Source organism: Colius striatus, chromosome 7 (genome assembly GCF_028858725.1).
Source record: "Colius striatus isolate bColStr4 chromosome 7, bColStr4.1.hap1, whole genome shotgun sequence".
Classification (NCBI taxonomy): domain Eukaryota; kingdom Metazoa; phylum Chordata; class Aves; order Coliiformes; family Coliidae; genus Colius; species Colius striatus.
Genome location: NC_084765.1, coordinates 14,634,864 through 14,653,644, shown reverse-complemented (window position 1 = coordinate 14,653,644; position 18,781 = coordinate 14,634,864). Strand labels below are relative to the sequence as shown.

The window sequence follows — 18,781 nt, the reverse complement described above, 5'->3', positions numbered from 1 at the left end:
GTTCAAAGAGCAGGAGGAAACAAGATCTCTGTGACCATGTAGCATCTCAACTGATGTTGCATACTGTTGTATGTTCTATTTATTTAAGGGACTGGGGAAGCTTTTCTTATAAATCTTCTGACCTTTGTCTTTTCCTTTTAGCTCTGATCTCCTGTACTGTATGTTTCATTTAGATTGTACACTGGAATGATACAGGATGCATGAATTATATTTGTTACTCCTTAATTCCAAATGGTATTGAACCCTCTGGCCTTTAATTTGATGTTGCATCTGCCTGCTGAAAAAAGAAACAGTTGCAATGAAGTTATCTGGGACAATGTGGATGTTCACAGTTGAGCAATTAAAGGCCTTTTGGAATTGGAGCCTCCATGCTCAGAGTAAGGCAAGATCCAGGTCTTAAGAAGCATTGTTAGTATCTCGAAAGAACTGGAAAGACTTTCAAATGTTGTATGCTTCTTTCTTTCTCAGAAGTTGTAGACATACCTCCTGCCTTTGTGCCCTGTCCCTCTCTGTGTAGAGTACGAAATATCTCATGTTCTGATGCCTCAGCCACCTCCATGACTGATATACCCTGTCCAGTTGACTCATCACTGTGTATGTTTTCTTGACTTCTAATTAAAACCTGTTCTAGTCTAATATTAGACCAACATTCCCTGTTATATCACCCTTCATTCTTAAGTAATTCATCCTGCAGCCTTCTTGTTCTGTATGACTAATGTCTTTTTCTCAAATATTCTTAGAACATTTTAAAATACCATCTATATTATAAGCAGCACAGTAGCAATACCTCTTATTACAATTGCTTAACGTTTTCTGTCATAACTAAGTGCTTTTTTTTTGCTTAGGATTTTGACGAGACTTGAACCTTTTTGATGGAATTTTCCATGCCTTGGTGTCTGCCTCAGCCTGAAATTTTCACTCGAGACTGATTGTTTTGTTTGTTTTCTGAAAAAAATAAATCAGTATTTCATAGAGAAGGCACTTCTAAATCGGCTTTGGTTAGGTTCTTTCACAGGAAAGACAGACTTACTGTTTATTTTTTTAAAGGTTCCCTAGGCAAATGCGTTTGGTTGAAAAATAGGAACGGTTGACCATTTGTAGGAGACTGAGCATGAATGGGGGAATACCGGGGAAGAGGTTTCTGCTGATTAGGATTGAGAACTGAATTGATGAGCACTAAGCAAGAGGTGGTTTCTTACCTAATCTTTGTGCATTTAAAAATTTCTTCTTAAAAGGAAAAAATATTCTGTCTTCAGGTTTTTTTTAGTGGATATACTCCATGTTTGCCTGCCAATAACCATCTGAAATTTGTTTCCCTTATAATGGTGAAAAAGAAAAAGCTAATTACAATTATTTCTGTTTGTAAACAGAAACACTTTATGTTCTAAAGATTCTGTTTGCTTTTGCATGTTTAAGTAAGAACCATTTTTATTACATGAGTAGCTGGTGTTTCTTGTTCGGAGCACCAGATTTGATTGGGGAAAGATTCTGCCTCCTTCCCCCAAGTTAGATTTGAGAGGAACCTCTGTTCACCTTCTGTGCCAGATAGTGCTATAGGCTACGTTTGAGGACCTGGCTCTATATTATCAAATACACTGCTTGCCTTTCCAGAAGCTTTGTGGATTGCTGATGTTTTTGTCTGCAACACTTGATGGTTTTGGCTTCTAAGTGTTGCAATACTTTAGTTTTTGACTAAATTTTGACTGGTTTTGACAGCCTTTGACATTAAAAAAAAAAAAGACTATTTTTGACCATAGACCAAGATATGGTCCTTGGGATCTCAACTACAGGCTTGGGGCAGAGTGGCTGGAGAGCTGTCTGGGAGAAAAGGATCTGGGGATGTTAATCAACAGCCATCAGAATAGAAGCCAGCTGTGTGCCCATATGGCCAAGAAGGCCAATGGCATCTTGGCTTGTATCAGAAATAGTGTGACCTGCAGGGCTAGGGAAGAGACTGTCCCCTTGCACTCAGTGCTGTTGAGGCCCCACCTTGAATACCGTGTCCAGTTCTGGGCCTCTCACTACAAGAACGACATGGGGGTGCTGGAGGGTGTCCAGAGATGGGCAACAAAGCTGGTGAAGGTTCTGGAAAACAAGTCTTACAAGGAGTGGCTGAGGGAATTGGGGATATTTAGCCTAGAGAAGAGGAGGCTGAGAGGAGATATGTTCACTTTATACCACTACTTGAAAGGGGGTTGTAGTGAGGTGGGGGTTGGTCTCTTCTGTCCAGTAATGAATGATAGGACATGAGGAAATGGGCTCAAGTTGTGCCAGGAAAAGTTTAGATTGGACATTAGGAAGAACTTTTTCACTGAGAGAGTTATTAAGCATTGGAACAGGCTGTTCAGGGAGGTGGTGGAGTAACCATCCCTAGAGATATTTAAAAAATGCATAGATGAAGTAGTGAGGGATATGGTTTAGTTTAGTGATAGGCTTGGCAGTGTGAGGTTAGTGTTTGGACTTGATGATCTTAAAGGCTTTTCCAACCAAAATAATTCTATGATTCTAATAGAATAGCTAGGGCTTGAGAGTCTGTGGTGTATTAATAACTAAATGTTACAGGAATTCTTCTAGGCTTTAAATTTCTTAAAACTCAGCTTCATTTCCTGTAATTGATAAAAACAGAGCAGCCTGGCTATCCTTTTCCAGTCTGCTAATGGGATTCTGGATAGGTGCAGTAACCTGGTCTGATGTGAAAGCCTGAAGCTTAGTCTACATTTAATAAAGTGACAAATACTGGTGTGGGGATTGTCTTGCAACACTTTGCAGCTGCAAATGTTTTTAGCAGAGATCTGTACAAATTGCAAAGTAATTATACTACCTCCAAAACAAGTATGTATTTTAAACTGGAAACTGTTTTCCTAATCTCTGTATGGTATACTAGTAGTTCTCTTATGAAACTTGTTTTAATCCTTAAACTCAACAGAATTAAGCTTATGTTTAAAGTACTATACCACTGGTTTCCAGTCTTTCTCTGACTTGCTAGGAAGCTCCAGTGGAAGAAAATCTTTGTGCCCTTGAGATAGAAGGACAACTAATTTTATCATTTATTTCAGGGGAAGCATCATCAGTGAGCTGAGAGAATGTGTCTGAAAAACTTTAAGTGGTTGAAGTGAAAGCTACCACTGCCAGGAGTAAAATGTGTAGATTTCTTGTAGTTTGAGATACATTATCAGCTTAAACTCTTCAAACCAGCAGTGCCCACCTGTGTCCCCTTCCATGAAAAGGCAGGTGACCGGGTTTCCAAAAGCTTGTGTTCTGACGTTTTAAGAAAACTCTTGGACAGTGTGACTGGTACTCCCTGCTCCTGACCCCTGTGGGATATATCTGTTTTGACTGACAAGGGGAGACGTGTACATGTTTAAGCTAACTTGCTTGACTTGATGGTATTTTCCTCAAATCCACATCATGGCTTACCACTTGAGTTTAGTTCTGGAGAGGAGTTTGAGGCTTAGCTGAAGTGTGTATGTAACTTGAGGTCACTGCAGGCTTCCTTTTGGGCTGAAATGTGAATTCCTGATTCTGATTACAGCTGAGTTGAGAATATCCTGTTTATACTGTGTGTATGTAACTTCTTTAATTGAAAGCCCAGAAGGGACAGCTTTTCATGACCTACCTGCAGAGATCTAGTTGCTTCATTAGAAAAATAAAACTTTCATGTAGTATAACTTTGGAATTTTTTTTTAATCTTTTTTTTCTTGGGACCCAAACATAAAAAGCTGTAATTGCTTTATAGATGTTATCCATACTAGAGAATGACCTTTTGGGTGTCAGTTCCACAGCAGTGAACCTGGTATAATATGTGGAGAGAAGAGTGATCCATATACTGCTGATTTCAACCAAAGTTATCTTTCATGGGCCAACATGGGATTCCTGTGAAAAGAAACTGATGTGTTTGTGATGCTTAATGAGAGCTGTGGTGGTGTTACTGACTAACCAGTTTCTGTCCTGAGGTTATGCAGCTTTGCCGGCCTGGTTTCATTTGTGGCCCAGGCAGCCCTACAGATGTTAATTTGCTAGAAAACAAATCCATGAAGTTTGAGTAACTGTGTGGAAATACATCATAATACATCCTTTAGTTAGCTTTAGTATTCTTTTTTTTGTCTTTTCCCAGAAATAATCCATTTTCACAGGGTTTTTTAATCTGTAGAAAAGATGCATTAACAAGTGTTGTTCTAGTTTAGAATTGATATCTAAATGTTCCAGGAACCTTGTAAATAAGTAATCTTGAAATGTACTTTGTGTTTAGAAACTGGCAAGATATTCACCTGGGGCAGAGCGGACTATGGGCAACTTGGAAGACACACGGTGGTTGCTGATGGGCAGGAGGCATGCACGGCTTCTGAACGACGCTGGGAGCTGTTGTGTAGCATCCCTGTTTCAGTGCCTTGCCTAAATGGAGCATCTCAGGTAAAGAAGAAAAATACCTTCCCCCCTGCCAATGATTTTGGTTTTTTGGGTGCATTAAAATGATCAGAACCATTTCCTAATAGAACCCTTTCAAATGATGCAGCATAAACCCTTGCTGCTCTTCCTGTAATCTCAGAAGTTAATATGATTCAGTTATTTCAGATTTCTTAAACAGCTTTTGCATTCTGAAACTGATTTTTCTGTGGTGGAACCAGAGCTACCATTAGCAGAAGTTCTCTCAGATATCAGTGTGTGTAGGAGATACTTGAACTTGTTATACAGCCTTACTGATGAGGTGAGACCCTACTTTTGTCTGAAGCCCTCTGTAACAGTTTAGCCAATGGCCTTTTTCTAGCTGATAAATAATATTGTCACAACTTCTAGCTCAGGCTACAAAGCATATCGTGAATATTTCTCTGCCATATGACATCCTGGAGTGGTATTGGAGGTTTTCTTTTCATATGGCTAGCTGGATACAAAATGAGTTATCCTCATGTATAATGATGATCAGAAAGAAAACACTCAAGTTGTTTGCTGTAGACTGACACAACGTGCTGTCTGTGAACTATTTTGTTGTCTTTTTAGCATCTGAGAGGCAGTATATGTCAATTGGTCTGTTGGCAAGCAATGTGCAGGTCCTATCTGGCTAGTTAACTCATCAAAAAGTATGCCTCTACCTGTGAGGTAACTGGCAGCCAAATGTGAGGGGGCAAGTACAGGCTGACAACTTCAGCTGCAATGAAAGTACTGCACGTCTGGCTCCTGGTAGTCTCCCATGGTGAGAATTTGGGTAGAAGGGTCAGCCTCTGCCCTTTCCCATCCCCAGTGTTCAGTGTCTGTGTGTATTCACAGGTGTGAAGTGGAGCTTCAGAGCCCAGGATGCTGCACTAGTGAGTAATTTCCCTAGTCAGTGTTGACTCTACTAGTAGAGTCTCAAACACCTTTCTTACTAATTTTGAGATGGGTGTTCCTGCTTTTGTCATTAGATATCTAGAGAGAACACTATTGTTGAATCAGTTTCATGCTGGTTTTCATCTGTTCTTTGGGCAATACTTCAAGTGTGTAGTTCTGTCATTTCTTGTACAACACAAAACTGTGGCTTTTTCACAGGGGAACTTTATCCTTGGCAGGGTGAGTGATTCATGAACGTGGCAGAAAAGGATGCACTCAGAAATCTGCCTTTGAAAGGAAGAGAAAAACAGTCTCATCTTCATTCTGCTGCCCTCAGCACTGTTCCTCCTTATAGACCTATGATAGACCTGATTTGAGTGATTAGCAAGGGCAGTGCTCTAGAGCAGGCATCATTCTTTGCAGAGCTAACAGCATAAACATGATTTAAGATGAGCGTGATCAAGAGCTAGCATCATTTATACCCTAAGAGGAGCTGTGTTGATGAGAAAAGAAAAAAGCAGGTAATAAGAGCTTAGATTGCTTCACTTGAAGATTACAAAATAATGCCAGAGCTAGAATTTATACTTCAAAATGTATTAAATTGCAGTAGGCTATGTAGAGAGTGAACTGTGTTTTGTTTACATACAAGCTATCCCTTTTTCCATTTGTTGTCACATGGAGATAAGGTTTGATTTGAAATACAGAGATGAGTTATTTTTCATGTTTACCTTGTATTAAAAAATCCAATTTGCATATTTAACACAGAGAGACAGTTTAACAATTAAAGATTATAAGTGGTGATTCTTATCCGTGGTCTGTTTTATACGTCATTTTTAATGGTTCAGCTGATTTTTTGATGAAGTTGTGGTCTGCTGATTGCCTCTGCTCTTCAGTTCATGTTAAAATCAAAATGGAGAAACTAACCTAAGTATTAGAGGGCAGTATAAAAGGCACATTGTTTTACCTTGAGGATAGCACAGTGGATTTAACCTCCTGTGCTGCTCCTTGTCTCCATGATCATGGCTTAGCTGTGTTCTCCACCTAAGACCAGGGTTTCTCCTTGCTTTGTGCTGAAATGGATGTAATATCTGTGTCTACTGACCAATCCAAAACCTGATTTTTTGAAGTACTGTGAGTGACAACTGTGATTCCCTTGTGGGTTTGACTTCCTCTGACAAAGTGTTTCAGGAACACTGCCATTTTTTCGTTCAACTGAAACGTTGGAAGAACAACAATGGAAGAAAAGCCCAAGCTTTAGATAATTATCTACTAATCTGAGTATATCTTCCTGGCAGTTTTAAAAGAGTATATGGACATGAGGTTCCTGAAGTCTCACGTGTTGAAACTTTTTGAATTTTGTGACCCCAGGTCTTTTTATTATTTTGTTCACAGTGCTTTGGTACATAACCACCATGGAATAGGATGAGACACTGAAAAGAAACTTCAGGCTGTAGCCGAAGTCAGTCGTGTGACACATTATGCATGCAGTGCTCTTGTGTTGTGGGGCGTCCTTGATTGGACCTCTTCAGAACATCTGACTCATCTGCTGCCTGATGTGCATTCATATCCACCCCTCTTCAGATGAAAGGACAATTAAATACAAATGGGCTGAAATAGAATGAGCCTCTGTATTTAGCAAATGCTACAAAGACCTGGTTTAATATTTCCTCCTTGTCAAAATGCTTTTCCAGTCCGTTTGATATTTTTGGTTTTAATAGCTATCGTTTTACTGTTTGTCGTACATTCAGCATGTCATTCACACTGCAGCAAACACTTGCTGCAGCAATAAACAAGTGAGAAGTTATTGGGCAGTGCTGAATGTTTCTTGCTAAACTAGATGGAAAGGCTATAGTAATTTTTGAGTATGCATCACTGTTCACATGGAGCCGTGTTCTCATCATATCCTTTATTTAAAACATCATATCCTTTATTTAAAGCAATTGTGCTAGATTACAGTTTTCTGTGGAGGGATCTCTGAAATTTCACTTAATTTCAAAATTCTGTATCACACTGTCCCTTTTGGGTTTTCTTGGGCTTAATTCCTTTCTCAGTTTTCCCATCACTTGACCATAAATCTTGGTGGTGGATGTAGGGGCCAGCTGTGTCAGGGAATGAAAATAATTTATGGACTTCTGGCAACCTGTACCTGCTATGTTTTATTCTGATCCTACTGTAGTCCATAATCTCAGTGTGTATGTTCATCCCTTGCAATACAGATCAGTTTGGATCCTCTTGTGGTAGTTTGACCCTCGCTGGATGCCAGGTGCCCACCACAGCGCTTTATCACCCACCTCCTCAGCAAGCCAGGGAAGGGGAGAAAATAAGATGAGAGTCTCGTGGGTTGAGATAAAAGCAGTTTAATAAAGAAGCAGCAAAGCCATGTGTGTGAGAAGTGAAGCAAAAGCAGATAAACTGTTACTCTCTACTTCCCATCAGCAGCGATGTCTGGCCACCTCCCGAGAAGCAGGGCTTCAGTACGCGTAGCTGTTGCTTTTGGAAGGCCAAAAATGAAACTTGCCCCCCTCTTTCTGCTCCTCTCCCCCAGTTCATATTACTGAGCTGACGTCATATGGTATGGAATATCTTCTTGGTCAGGCTGGGTCAGCTGTTCTGGCTGTGGTCCCTCCCAGGATTGTGCCCACCCACAGCTATTGGTGAAGCTGGGGGAAGGGATGCTGGAGGGACAGCCCTGATGCTGTGTGAGTGGTAGTCATAATACTGATATCAACAGTAAGCACAGCACTGCAAGAGCTGCTGTGGAAAATCACTACCATCCCAGACCCACTACACCTCTGTACAATTCCTTTTTTCAGGGGATGCTGTCATGAATACACACATTCTTACAGACCTTCGAAATAATTGAAAGATAGCTTTGCTTTTAGTATATTCTTCTTTTTTCCCTTTTTCCCCATTTTTGTTGCTAAATATTAAGCAACTACCTACAAGTTAAGATATCTGCTATGATGATAATTAATTGGTTGATTATTACATGAGTAGATTAATGTATAAGCATAATTATTGGCTTAATGTAGAGACATTAATATTGAAAACAGAACCTTTTAGTTTGCAAAACAGACAACTATTGTTGTATTTTTTGACTTCTCAGGGAAAATTGCTAGAGGCCTCTTTGTAATTAAAGTTGTAGTTGTGACTTCAAAGGGTATTAAAAGAAATAACCTGATAATGTTACATCTATGTAATCTCTGCCCTCTGTCTGTGGCTGTTAGTTGTTTGACTGGGTATTGTAAATATTTGTGGCTATGTTCTTTATTTTGAATGGTTGAAACAAGCTGTTTATGTTTTTGTAGGAGAGAAACAACAAATTGAGCTTTCCTAAACCAGATTTCACTGATTGGAGTTTGAGAACTGATCCAGTAAGCTGCTTAAAAAACCACTTTGGGTGTTGGGGAGGGAGCTAAATGCAGAAAAAGTCTTTCTAGTTTTCCAGGGTAAATAACTTTTTGATAATCCAAGGATGTAGTTCAATAGCAGTTGCGAAAAACAAAGTTTCGGTAAATTCTGGTCTTTATTCTTTGACTTGCCATCTTGATTCAAAACCCCAAACTGTGCCATAGAAACAGATGTGGGCCCTGGAAGAACTTCCAGCAAAAAAAGGTAGTTCTTAATTTGCAATACTTGGAGCTAATAATGAAAACAAGCAGGGGATGGGAATGGAGGTGGAGAAATGATGTAGTCAGCTGCAAAACTGAGAAGACAACCCAGGTGCTACATACTGTATTCCAGCCCTTTACCCATTAAGCTTTCTCCCTTGTGATGTCACTAGAAGGGAAAGTTATTTGAGAGTTACGTGCTCCAGACAGCAGATTATGATTTGTGTCACATTTCAGTTAGTATGTGTTGTTTTCCCTGGATGTTTGTTTGATGCTGTTAGATATGTCCATCTAGTTATCTTTTGTGAGGATAAAGACCCCTCCATAGAAGAAAAGGTAAAGGCCAGCTCATCTTTTAGTGAGGGCCTTCTGGACCAATTAATTAAATTATCCTTTTTCTTAATTTGAGATGGAGTGTCAGGAGGATGGAGCCAGGCTGTTCTCAGTGATGTCCAATGATAGGACAAGGGGCAATGGGTATAAACTGGACCATAAGAGGTTCCAAAGAAATACAAGGAAGAATTTTTTCACTGTGAGGGTGCCAGAGCACTGGAACAGGCTGCCCAGGTGTGTTGTTGAGTCTCCTTCTCTGGGGTCATTAAAAACCCACCTGGATGAGTTCCTGTGTGACCTACTCTAGGTGGTCCTGCTCTGGCAGGGGGGTTGGACTAGACGATCACTTGAGGGCCCTTCCAAACCCTTAAGATTTTGTGTGATGCTGTGAAATTATCATTAGGGAAAAAACCCCAAAATAGATATATCAAAAGAATAGAACTGCAGTCAGAAATAAATGCAGAAAGTCTGTGTTAGATTAGGAGGGTTCGTGTGATCTGGATACCTTATGTAGGAGAATAACACTAATGCTGGTGACACTGCAAGAAGATTCAGAGTGGTTTACAGCTACATCACAGGAAATAAGGAAACAGCATTTACTTCTTATGTCATTTGGTTCTCATGTCCTTCTCCTAGCAGGAAATGGAGGGCAGTAACAAACTGCTGAAATTAAAATACAGCTTTTTGGCAAGGTAGCCATTTCATTTATTCGGTAGTTAATCTTATCCCATTAAGACATGACCATGGTTTGTAAAGAGTATCTTATGTGCTGGGTAGAGACACATTTATTACTTGTAGCAAAGTAATTTCTGGAAGTTAGGAATACCAGTGTGTTAGGCAACAGAAGTTGCTCTGGAAATACTAGTCTGGTCCATGAAAACTGTAACCTAGCTGCACTTTCATCATAAATAATCTGATGAAGCTCAGCTATTGAACACTAGGTGAGAGGATGGAGAGCTTTGCTTTCCTCTTCTTATGGTTATATGCAGAGCCTAGGTGTGGTGTTTTTGGAAAGCAAAGAGCAAATGTTACTGATTCCCAGCACCGTGCTTCCTATCACCCATACCAATATCTCTGCAGCTGACATTGCAGAAAGGGGGATGGAAAATTGAATTCACGCCAAGTGAATGGCAAAGGAGAGCTCTTGCACGGTCTTTGCATGCCAGAGAGCATATGATGTGTAATTACAAACTAGAGCTTTTCCAGTTATCACCTTTGCAGGTGAGGGTTGGTTATAAAATGACCAAAATTGCTCTGCTGGAGTTGTATTGGAAGGCTGAGGTGCCAGCTGGGGGTCAGTCTGCTTTGTAATCTATATGAGAAACCACAAAGGGGTGATTTGATGACAATTTAGGTGAAGTAGGAGAGGACTGACGTGGGATGAAGTCAGGAGTTGGAGTCCCACTCAGCATGTGATGACTGAGGAGGTATAGCTGTGAGTGTGGGTGAAGCCTTAATAGTGGGGAGTGCTGCAAAATTGCCTAGAAAAACTATGCTTGGTGTTAAGACAAAATCTCTGTGATTGATCACCAGCAACCTTGGAAGGTGACAACTGTTAGTGCAGAAATCCAGTTTTACCTCACTGTTGTTGTTTCAGTTGTCTTGCTCATCCATGAGGAGCCTAAACTGAAAGGTTTCAGTGTAAACAGTATCCATCCTAGTTTAATGTGAGTCAGTTCTGACCCAGGGCATGTGTATGGACATGTTTCAAATACAAATGAAAATACGGTTTGAAGCAAAAGGGTGGTGGAAAATGCCTTAAAGTATGCAGTTTTTCATTCCTAGTTTGTCATTAGAACTGTTACAGAGAAGAGATTAACAAATCAATGCAGGCTAAAACGAGAGAAAATCAATGTGAAACTGTAGTGAACTGGAACAAAGCTATCAATTTACAGCCTTCTTTGCAGAGAAATCTCATCCATACCTCCTTTTATGGATGGATATGTAATGCAAAACTGATGATTTGGGGTTAGATTAGTTCTTTTTTACCTGGCTGACCCTAGAATTTCAGGTCAAGAAACTTCTGGTGTTAATGCTTCTTATATGTCCATTTTCTTTTGAGTTGGTGAATTATATTGACAGGTTCTATTAACAGTGGAATCTTTAAAAGAAAAAAAAAAAAGAAGGGAGGCAGGAGGAGCAATTTAATTTGTTTAATTTACCCGCATAGGAATTTGATGAAACACTCTTTAATTGGGGTGGGGTTTTTTTGTATTAGTAGAAATTACTTCATTAGTTCTTCATTGATTTTATTGGTTTTCTTCCTCCTTTTCTGGAGAGTATTACTTCTGAAAAGTTGCTCCTTAACAGATAGTATGCATTCTATAGCTGGCAAATATGCTGGGCTCCTGGGTAGTGTAGTACAGATGAATTGTATGGGAGAGATCTTAGTGGTTCCAGTTCTGTTTATTGAGTTTTTCCATTGGTGCTTTCAAACTCATTTGTCACTGTGGAGCTATAAACTCACCAAGGCAATTCTTTTCTGGCCAGCACACATACTTCTTGCTTCTGCTTTTAATTTAAGGAGTTTGGATTTGGTTTGAACTTGGGTTATGTTTGTACTTCTATGCCAGTGATGGTGTTTGTTTTCATTTGTCTGATGTTTCCAGCTTTTACTTATCAATGGGTGATTTAAACTGTGAGCCCTGCCAGTCTTTCTGGCCTTTGTGCTTAGATTGTAAATTATTGTAGAGCTACCGTTTAAGGAAAGATTCAGAAAGGAGGGAAATTCATGTTTCTGCTGTGATGCCTAAAGTTTTTGCTCTGACTTGGCACACAATAGTTTTCAAAAACTGGTGTATGGGGTAGTCCGCTAAATTACAGGTATTTGTTGGTCCTCCCACCTGGTGTCCTACCTCCTTTGCCTGTTGGCTGCCTTGCTTATAATTTAAGCTGAAATTGTCAAAGGCAGAAGCTACTTCTGAACTTTGTATGTATTTCTTATGTGGTTTAATATAGCCTGTGCTTTTGTCCCAGCATTCAACCAACAGAACTTGTTTGTGAAAGGAGGAGAAGAAAAAGTAAAAACGATGCATCTAATCCTGTGAGGACAAAAATGCAAAATTGTCTTCTGTTTTAAAACAGATCTGGAGATTCTGAGTCTCCTGGCACTTGATTGCTGTTGGATACCTAGAAAGATTGTGAAGATGTGTCCTGCCTTGTGAACTTTTTTTTAATCATAGAAAAAGCTTATAAAGGTTTTTTTTTTATTGTTTTATTATCAGGGTGGAAAAAAATTTGATAGTTCCTTAGTGGTATGGTTCTGAAAATGACATCTCTTACATTTTGCCACTTTAACTCTCATTTTCCATTTCCTCCTTTTCTTTCTAGGTGTAGAGCTAATGTAAACAGTCCCTTCCTTGGTAACAAGTAATTTAGGAGCCAGTAAGAACTTCTTGTGATGTGTTTGTTTTTCCAGAACAACAATGTTTTTTTGTTTGGCATAATGTTTGTGCTCCTAAGTGTTGAATTGACAAGCCTTAAAGAGACAGTTTTCCTGCTGGTAATTGCTTCAGTGAAAATCCCTTCTGTCCAATTTTTTTAAGTTACCAAGGTTTACCTGAAGCCTCCACTGCTAGTTGTTTTCACACTTTGAAACTGTGAGTGCAGTCAAAGGCCTTGAAAATATGAAACCTTGGTTTATTTCTTATAGGAAGAAAAAAAAAAAAAGAGGAGCCAACCAGTCTCTGCTCACAAGGGTTTGTGGGGGAAAGGATGAAAGCCATCTAACAAACTTTGTCTAACAGATTTCGACAGCTTTAATCCAGCCAGAGATATTATGGTGTCCTAATATTTGATTAAGTGCTATGACAAGGTACATTACAGCTGTATATAACTATGCAATTCCTTTATTGCTTTTGTAGTTATTGCCATTGCATTATGGCAAATGTAGTTATTTGTATTTATAAATTCTTTGTTCTCTGTACCAATGCAAGCAGAGCATAAGATTTTTGATTCTTGAATCTTATTCCCCTCTCACGTCTTCTCTGGTTCCCTATTTTTATTTTTCCGTGGCTTGTGTTGTTTCTGGTTTTTGTTTTTTAATGTCTTGAGTGGACAAAATATTTTTCTTCTGTAGTTCTGGGAAAGACTTTATGACTTAAATGAAGGTAAATTCCGGTGAGATACAAACAATGAATTGATGATTTTTTTCTTTCTTTGACTTCTTGATCTGCTACTTGCTCTCATTTTAGGATTATAACCACTACAAAGAAAAGATGAAGGCATCCTGATTTTCCTAAAGATGCATTACTCATTGTGGTAATGCAGTTAAAATGAAAAGGGGAGCATGCACTTTTAGAGCAAATAGCTGTATATTTATAAAAGTTTATACAATAATTGGGTTACAATTATCAAAAAAGCTTTTGGGAGTAAAGTTACGAGGGTTTTTTTCAGACTTTTATGAGGAAATTAGACCAGGAAATGAAATAGAAAGCATTACAATGTCTTTAATTGTGAATGTCTCAAATTCTTCCTTCAAATGTATTTCTGCCTTACCAAGAAAACTACATAGGGAGGATGGCTCTTCTCCAGTGCATATCACTGAAATCTCTTCAGTTTGCTTAGTAGATTGGATCATTGAGGCTGCTGTGAAACCATGTGAGCAGAAGTTTTTCACCTATCTATGTATAAGCCTGCTGAGATCAAGCAATGTTTCTGGCATTATGTCAGTCTGTAAGTCCTGCCTTCTCTAGGGGAAAAAGAATAGTTTGAGCTTAGTCTTTGTAGCTGGGGTAACCATAAATCTGTCTGCTTTCCTGATACCAAAATGACTTGAAAACTCCACGACTGGCAAATATAAATACAAGTGAAATGAGTGTGTTTGATGGAGAATCAAGGTATCATCTTGATTATTTTTTTCTCTTCTGTGGTTGCTTCTGTGGTTATATATATGTGTATATATATATATATATATATATATATATATATATGTATGTATGTCTGTGTGTGTGCACTTGTGCTCTTGGGCCTGTACAAAGTTAGAAGTGTTTCTGAATTGAATTCTGGAAAGCAGTACAGTAACTTCCCCTATTGGCTGCTGGCAGCTTGTTCAAATACACAGGTTTCTCATGCCCTGTATCATTGGTTGCTCAAATACCACCTTGCTTGATAGTGTACATGATATATAAGGGATCCTGCTGTGGATTTGTGAGGCAGATCTCTTTCTTGGCGTCTTATACTTAAAGAAGTCAGCAAAAGGCAATCTCTTCACTTGAAGTCATCTGTTTTGAATACTGGTGTGCAGAACTGATTCAGGTCTGAAGCCTTCATTTGATCCTTTGTTTCATGTTCTTGAGTGGATTGTTGGACAAGGAGAACATTTATTAAAACAATGACATGGGTATTTGAAAGCGTTAGTCTTATTATTAGTGATCTAAGCTTGAGTTAGGAGGTGTCAACTTGTCTTTTGAAAATTTAAGTTTGTCATGGTTGAAAGGGTCACTTTGAAACTGCATGCCAGATTCTTAAGAACATGCAGATTGATTTTTGCTTTACAGTGAATCTAGTGCTTTCATTGCGTATGCAAGTCAGAGGTGGTGGTGGGAAAGGATACTGTTAGTCATACGGAAACAATTCATAACGTTCTCTTTTACTGTTTCATGGCACTTGTGGTTTCGTTCTTAATTCTGTTTTAAAATAATACAAAATGTTATTTCATGTTGCATATAATGTGGAAATAAAAGTAACTTTAAGCAAATGACAAAATGGAAATCTGCAATGTCAGTCATTTCTAAAGTTTATTGCATGTTTTTAAGACTTCTTTCTCTTTGATATTTCTGATTCTGGTCAGTATTTGTATCTGAGTCCTCAATTACACAGAACTGAGGCTAAGAAAAGTATAGACACTTGTAGAAATGCATTTACATGCTCAAGTGTAAAACTTTCCATGAAGGTGTGTTTTGTTCAGTTGTTAGACTGAAATCTCATAACAAGAACAAAATGCTGAGATTTGCAGCTTTAGAAAATGAGAGAATACTTGCAATATTGTCATGAGTTTGTGTGTGAAGCTGCTTTTTGCTTGATAACAGGGGGAGCAGCCCTCATAAACAGTTCTTGAAACATCCCCTGGCTCTGAAGTGGACCCACCTCCAGCCCGGACAGGCCAATCTGGTGTCTCTGCCATCACTATTTAAGAAGGGAAATCTTCAGCAGAAGAGGAGGTGTAGGAGTGGTACAAGACAGAGGCGACCATGCAGACCCCACAGTCAGAGGAGAGGAAGGAAGGAAAAGCAGTGGACTGGAGACCCCTCTGCAATCTGTGGCGAGAAAACAAACTGTGCCCCTGCAACCCATGTAGGGCAATGGCAGGACTGAGAGCAACCAGCAGCTCTGGTTGAGTGCGCCCAGATGGACAGGAGACTGTGTGAGGAGGTGGCCGTGGTGCAGGAATGCTGGAGAGCCTGCAGGCCCCAGAGCAGACCCACACGAGAGGCAGAGAGGAGCTGCAGCCTTTGGGATGAACGCACATTGGAGCAGCCCGTGCAGGGCTCCCTAGCCTGTGAGGTATCTCCTGGAGGAGCAGGGGGGACTGGTGAGAAGCCCGTCTGCCTTGAGGCGAGACAAGTGGCAGAAGTCATTGGGAAAGGACTGACTGAAACACCCATTCCCTTCCCCCCATCCCCCCGTTCAGGGGATGAGGAGGTAAAGACTGGGATCAGGGGTCTCAGGCCAGGAAGAGGAGAGGAGGGGGGGGAAGGTGGTCTTAAAGGGCTGGTTGTGCTCTTCATCATTGTACCACTCTCTGTTGTTTTCTGTTTGTTATGGTTTTGATTTCTATGTTTTTAGTTGGTGATGGATTAAATTAATTTCTGTTTTCTTCCCCAAGCCGAGTAGTCTTGTCTACTTTGCCTGGGACCATAAGTAGCAATTTGAGCCCTTTCTGTCCTTAGGGCATTCCAGAGGCCCTTGGTACTTAGGGGTGATCGTGATCCTTTATTCCTGGATGGACCTAGACCACGACAAATATAGAAGTATATAGTAATAGAAGTTTCTCTTTTGATTTGGCAGTTGGCATTGTCTGACAGGATTAATTTGCTGTTTCTGTTTTTTCTTGTCACATGTCTGAAATACAGACTGCTTGGAGGAGCATGAAAAGCAAAATGCTCATGTCTTAAATACTGACATGTGAAGTACACTGATGCTAATAAATAATATTAAGATACAATTGTTTTAGATTAGCTGAGAAGCTGTTCAGAAATATGAAATAGCATAGAATGTGCATGTAATGTCTTTTGTGTTCAAGAGAGAACTTGTCCCACCCTTACCTTCTCAACAAATGAGGAGAGTATAATGTTCTGGTGTGCTTTTCTGCATGTTACTTGCGGCCAAATGAGTTACTTGTGGCCAAATGAGTTGGGAGTCCAGTAAGACTAAGTATTTAGGGTCTTCATAGATGACTAGTTTTGCACATGAGGCCTCTGTTTGCAGTTAGATTGGCAGAAAGCCATGAGAAGATCTCTTATTCGCTCATCCTGAGTTTGTGCTCAACATGCCATGCCAGAGAGAATTCTAATAAAGCCATTTTATCTGAGCACTTAAAACTTGGTAACGCTAAGTACGTGAGGGATGATTGATGTACTGCTGCTGAACTTAAATATACATTCCAAGTTGCTCTTTCAACCTTCTTTCGCCTATATTCTCCCCCTTACACTTACTGACAGCTTCTTTTAGATACCTGTGTTACTGCAAGGATTATGGTCATATTTACTATCTTTTTAACAACAGGTTAAGGTGCATCAGAAACATAATTTCCTATTCAATGAGACTGCATGTGCTTTGTGTTGGAGTCTCGTGACTGAAAGAAAAATATTTTTCTTTCTCTTTTGTTATTACAGGACTAAACACTCAATTTTGATAGTTTGAGAAATCAGGACCAAATTCTGAAGTCTTTTTATACTTATTGGATAAATGTGATTCATTGTAATGCACTTATATGTTTACACATTTATTGAGGGGGTTTCAGTCCACCTGTCTTATTTTCTTTTGTATTCAATACTACATATTGGATGATATTCAGGGAGAAAATGAATAAAAAACGTTAAAACACTTGGAGTGGTGATGCTAAATTAGTTTTATGTTTGAGCTAACAAAAATTGAATCTATGAATTGTACATTTGCTCTTCAATGAGTCTATTGTCATTCACTTAGTAATTTTTAAATAAATTCATTGTAATACAGATGTTGAAAGTAGTAAAAATATGCTTGTGTTGCCACATGTAATTGAGATATATGTAGGTACAACTCAAGAGAAATGCTTGGATTTTAGAGAACTGGTATTAAAAAACCATGGTTGTTACATTTGTGTGAGAGACACCTCCCAAAGGTTCAGGTAATTTGCTTTCATTCATAATTTATTTATCAAAGATCTCTCATACAGGACCATAATCATTACACATTCTTTAGCTGAAGCTTCCTTGTGAGAGATTTTGCTTCTGTGGGGTTTTTTTTTCTCCTTTTTCTTTCTTTTGCTCTTTGCCCAGGAGAGCTGCTTTTGTGTAGACCTACTGAGAGCCATCTGGTATGGCTGCTGGGAAGCTAATACTTGCACATCTCAACAAGCCTGTCATGCGGTTCACATTTGTCATAGTGCTGGACCTGCACCTGTGAGAGATGGTCTGCAGAGGCAGCTTTGTTACCTTTTTAAATTTAAAATTAAATTTAAATTTAAAAAAATGTGTGTTTGATCGTAAACTTTTAGATACTTCAGTGTGTTATTTCTCAGAGAACAGGCTTTCTCCAAACTTTGGGGAAAAATAGTGTTCAATTGGCTGTAAGCAGGTGTTCTTGACATCTGAAAATTCTTTAAGGTCTACAGTCTATTTGGACCTTCTGAGGGAGAAGAAACTTGTATACTGTAGAAAACTGAAGCTATAGGTCTTTATTCACCCTTTTTTCAACTAAGGGCAGTACCTCAAGGTGAGATGTGTTAGCACTTTATTTCCTCTGGATCGGTGTCAAACTTTTCAGCTGAGTTTTAGAGCTGACCTGTCTGATCCTTAAATAACCTTTTCCTTCAGCAGCATGTCTTCCCCACTCTGCCCAGGCAGATTCTGCTATCAGAGTTGCTGAAATGAGTAAAAGACTCAGTGGTCAATAGTTGTATTCTGTATCTCTTTCTAAAAGCATTAGCTGTACTACATGCAGAAAAAAAAAATTACCAAATGTTTGTCTTATATTTTCTTGTCTTTCTAAGGCACTTGATACCTGACATTACTCAATAGAGATTTGTGAAGAATTGAAGACCAGCACATTGCCAATTGTAGCAAAGCAAACTGCGTGATCCTGGGAGAGCAGGAGGAGTGAACCAGTGGTTTTAGATGACTATACAAAATCCTTTTATTAGCTGAGTGTGCAGTAAGCCCAACTGCATTTTCCCATCCAGAAATTGCTAAGAATCCACTGTTCATACTACTGTTCTTGTCTCATTGCCATTCTGAATCTGGAAAGCATTATGCACCTGCCTTCTGTCCTGATTTATGTCCCACTGGGCAGGCTTTTCAAACCATCTTTGCAGGTGAATTGGCTTGGAACAGTGT

General features: G+C 39.3%; 1 protein-coding gene across 7 annotated transcripts in view; it reads left to right on the top strand.

The window, feature by feature from the left end:
* Nucleotides 1-18,781, top strand: part of SERGEF (secretion regulating guanine nucleotide exchange factor) — a 158,251-nt gene that overhangs the window by 38,965 nt on the left and 100,505 nt on the right. For 5 of the 7 annotated variants that reach the window (XM_061999151.1, XM_061999150.1, XM_061999152.1 and 2 more), the window contains one exon: nt 4,250-4,410. In XM_061999151.1, the coding sequence (XP_061855135.1) occupies nt 4,250-4,410 (161 nt within the window). Of the gene's footprint in view, nt 1-4,249; nt 4,411-6,693; nt 7,126-15,274; nt 17,290-18,781 lie in introns of those variants that run through there. The other 2 variants (XM_061999156.1, XM_061999157.1) reach the window with 2 other exon arrangements.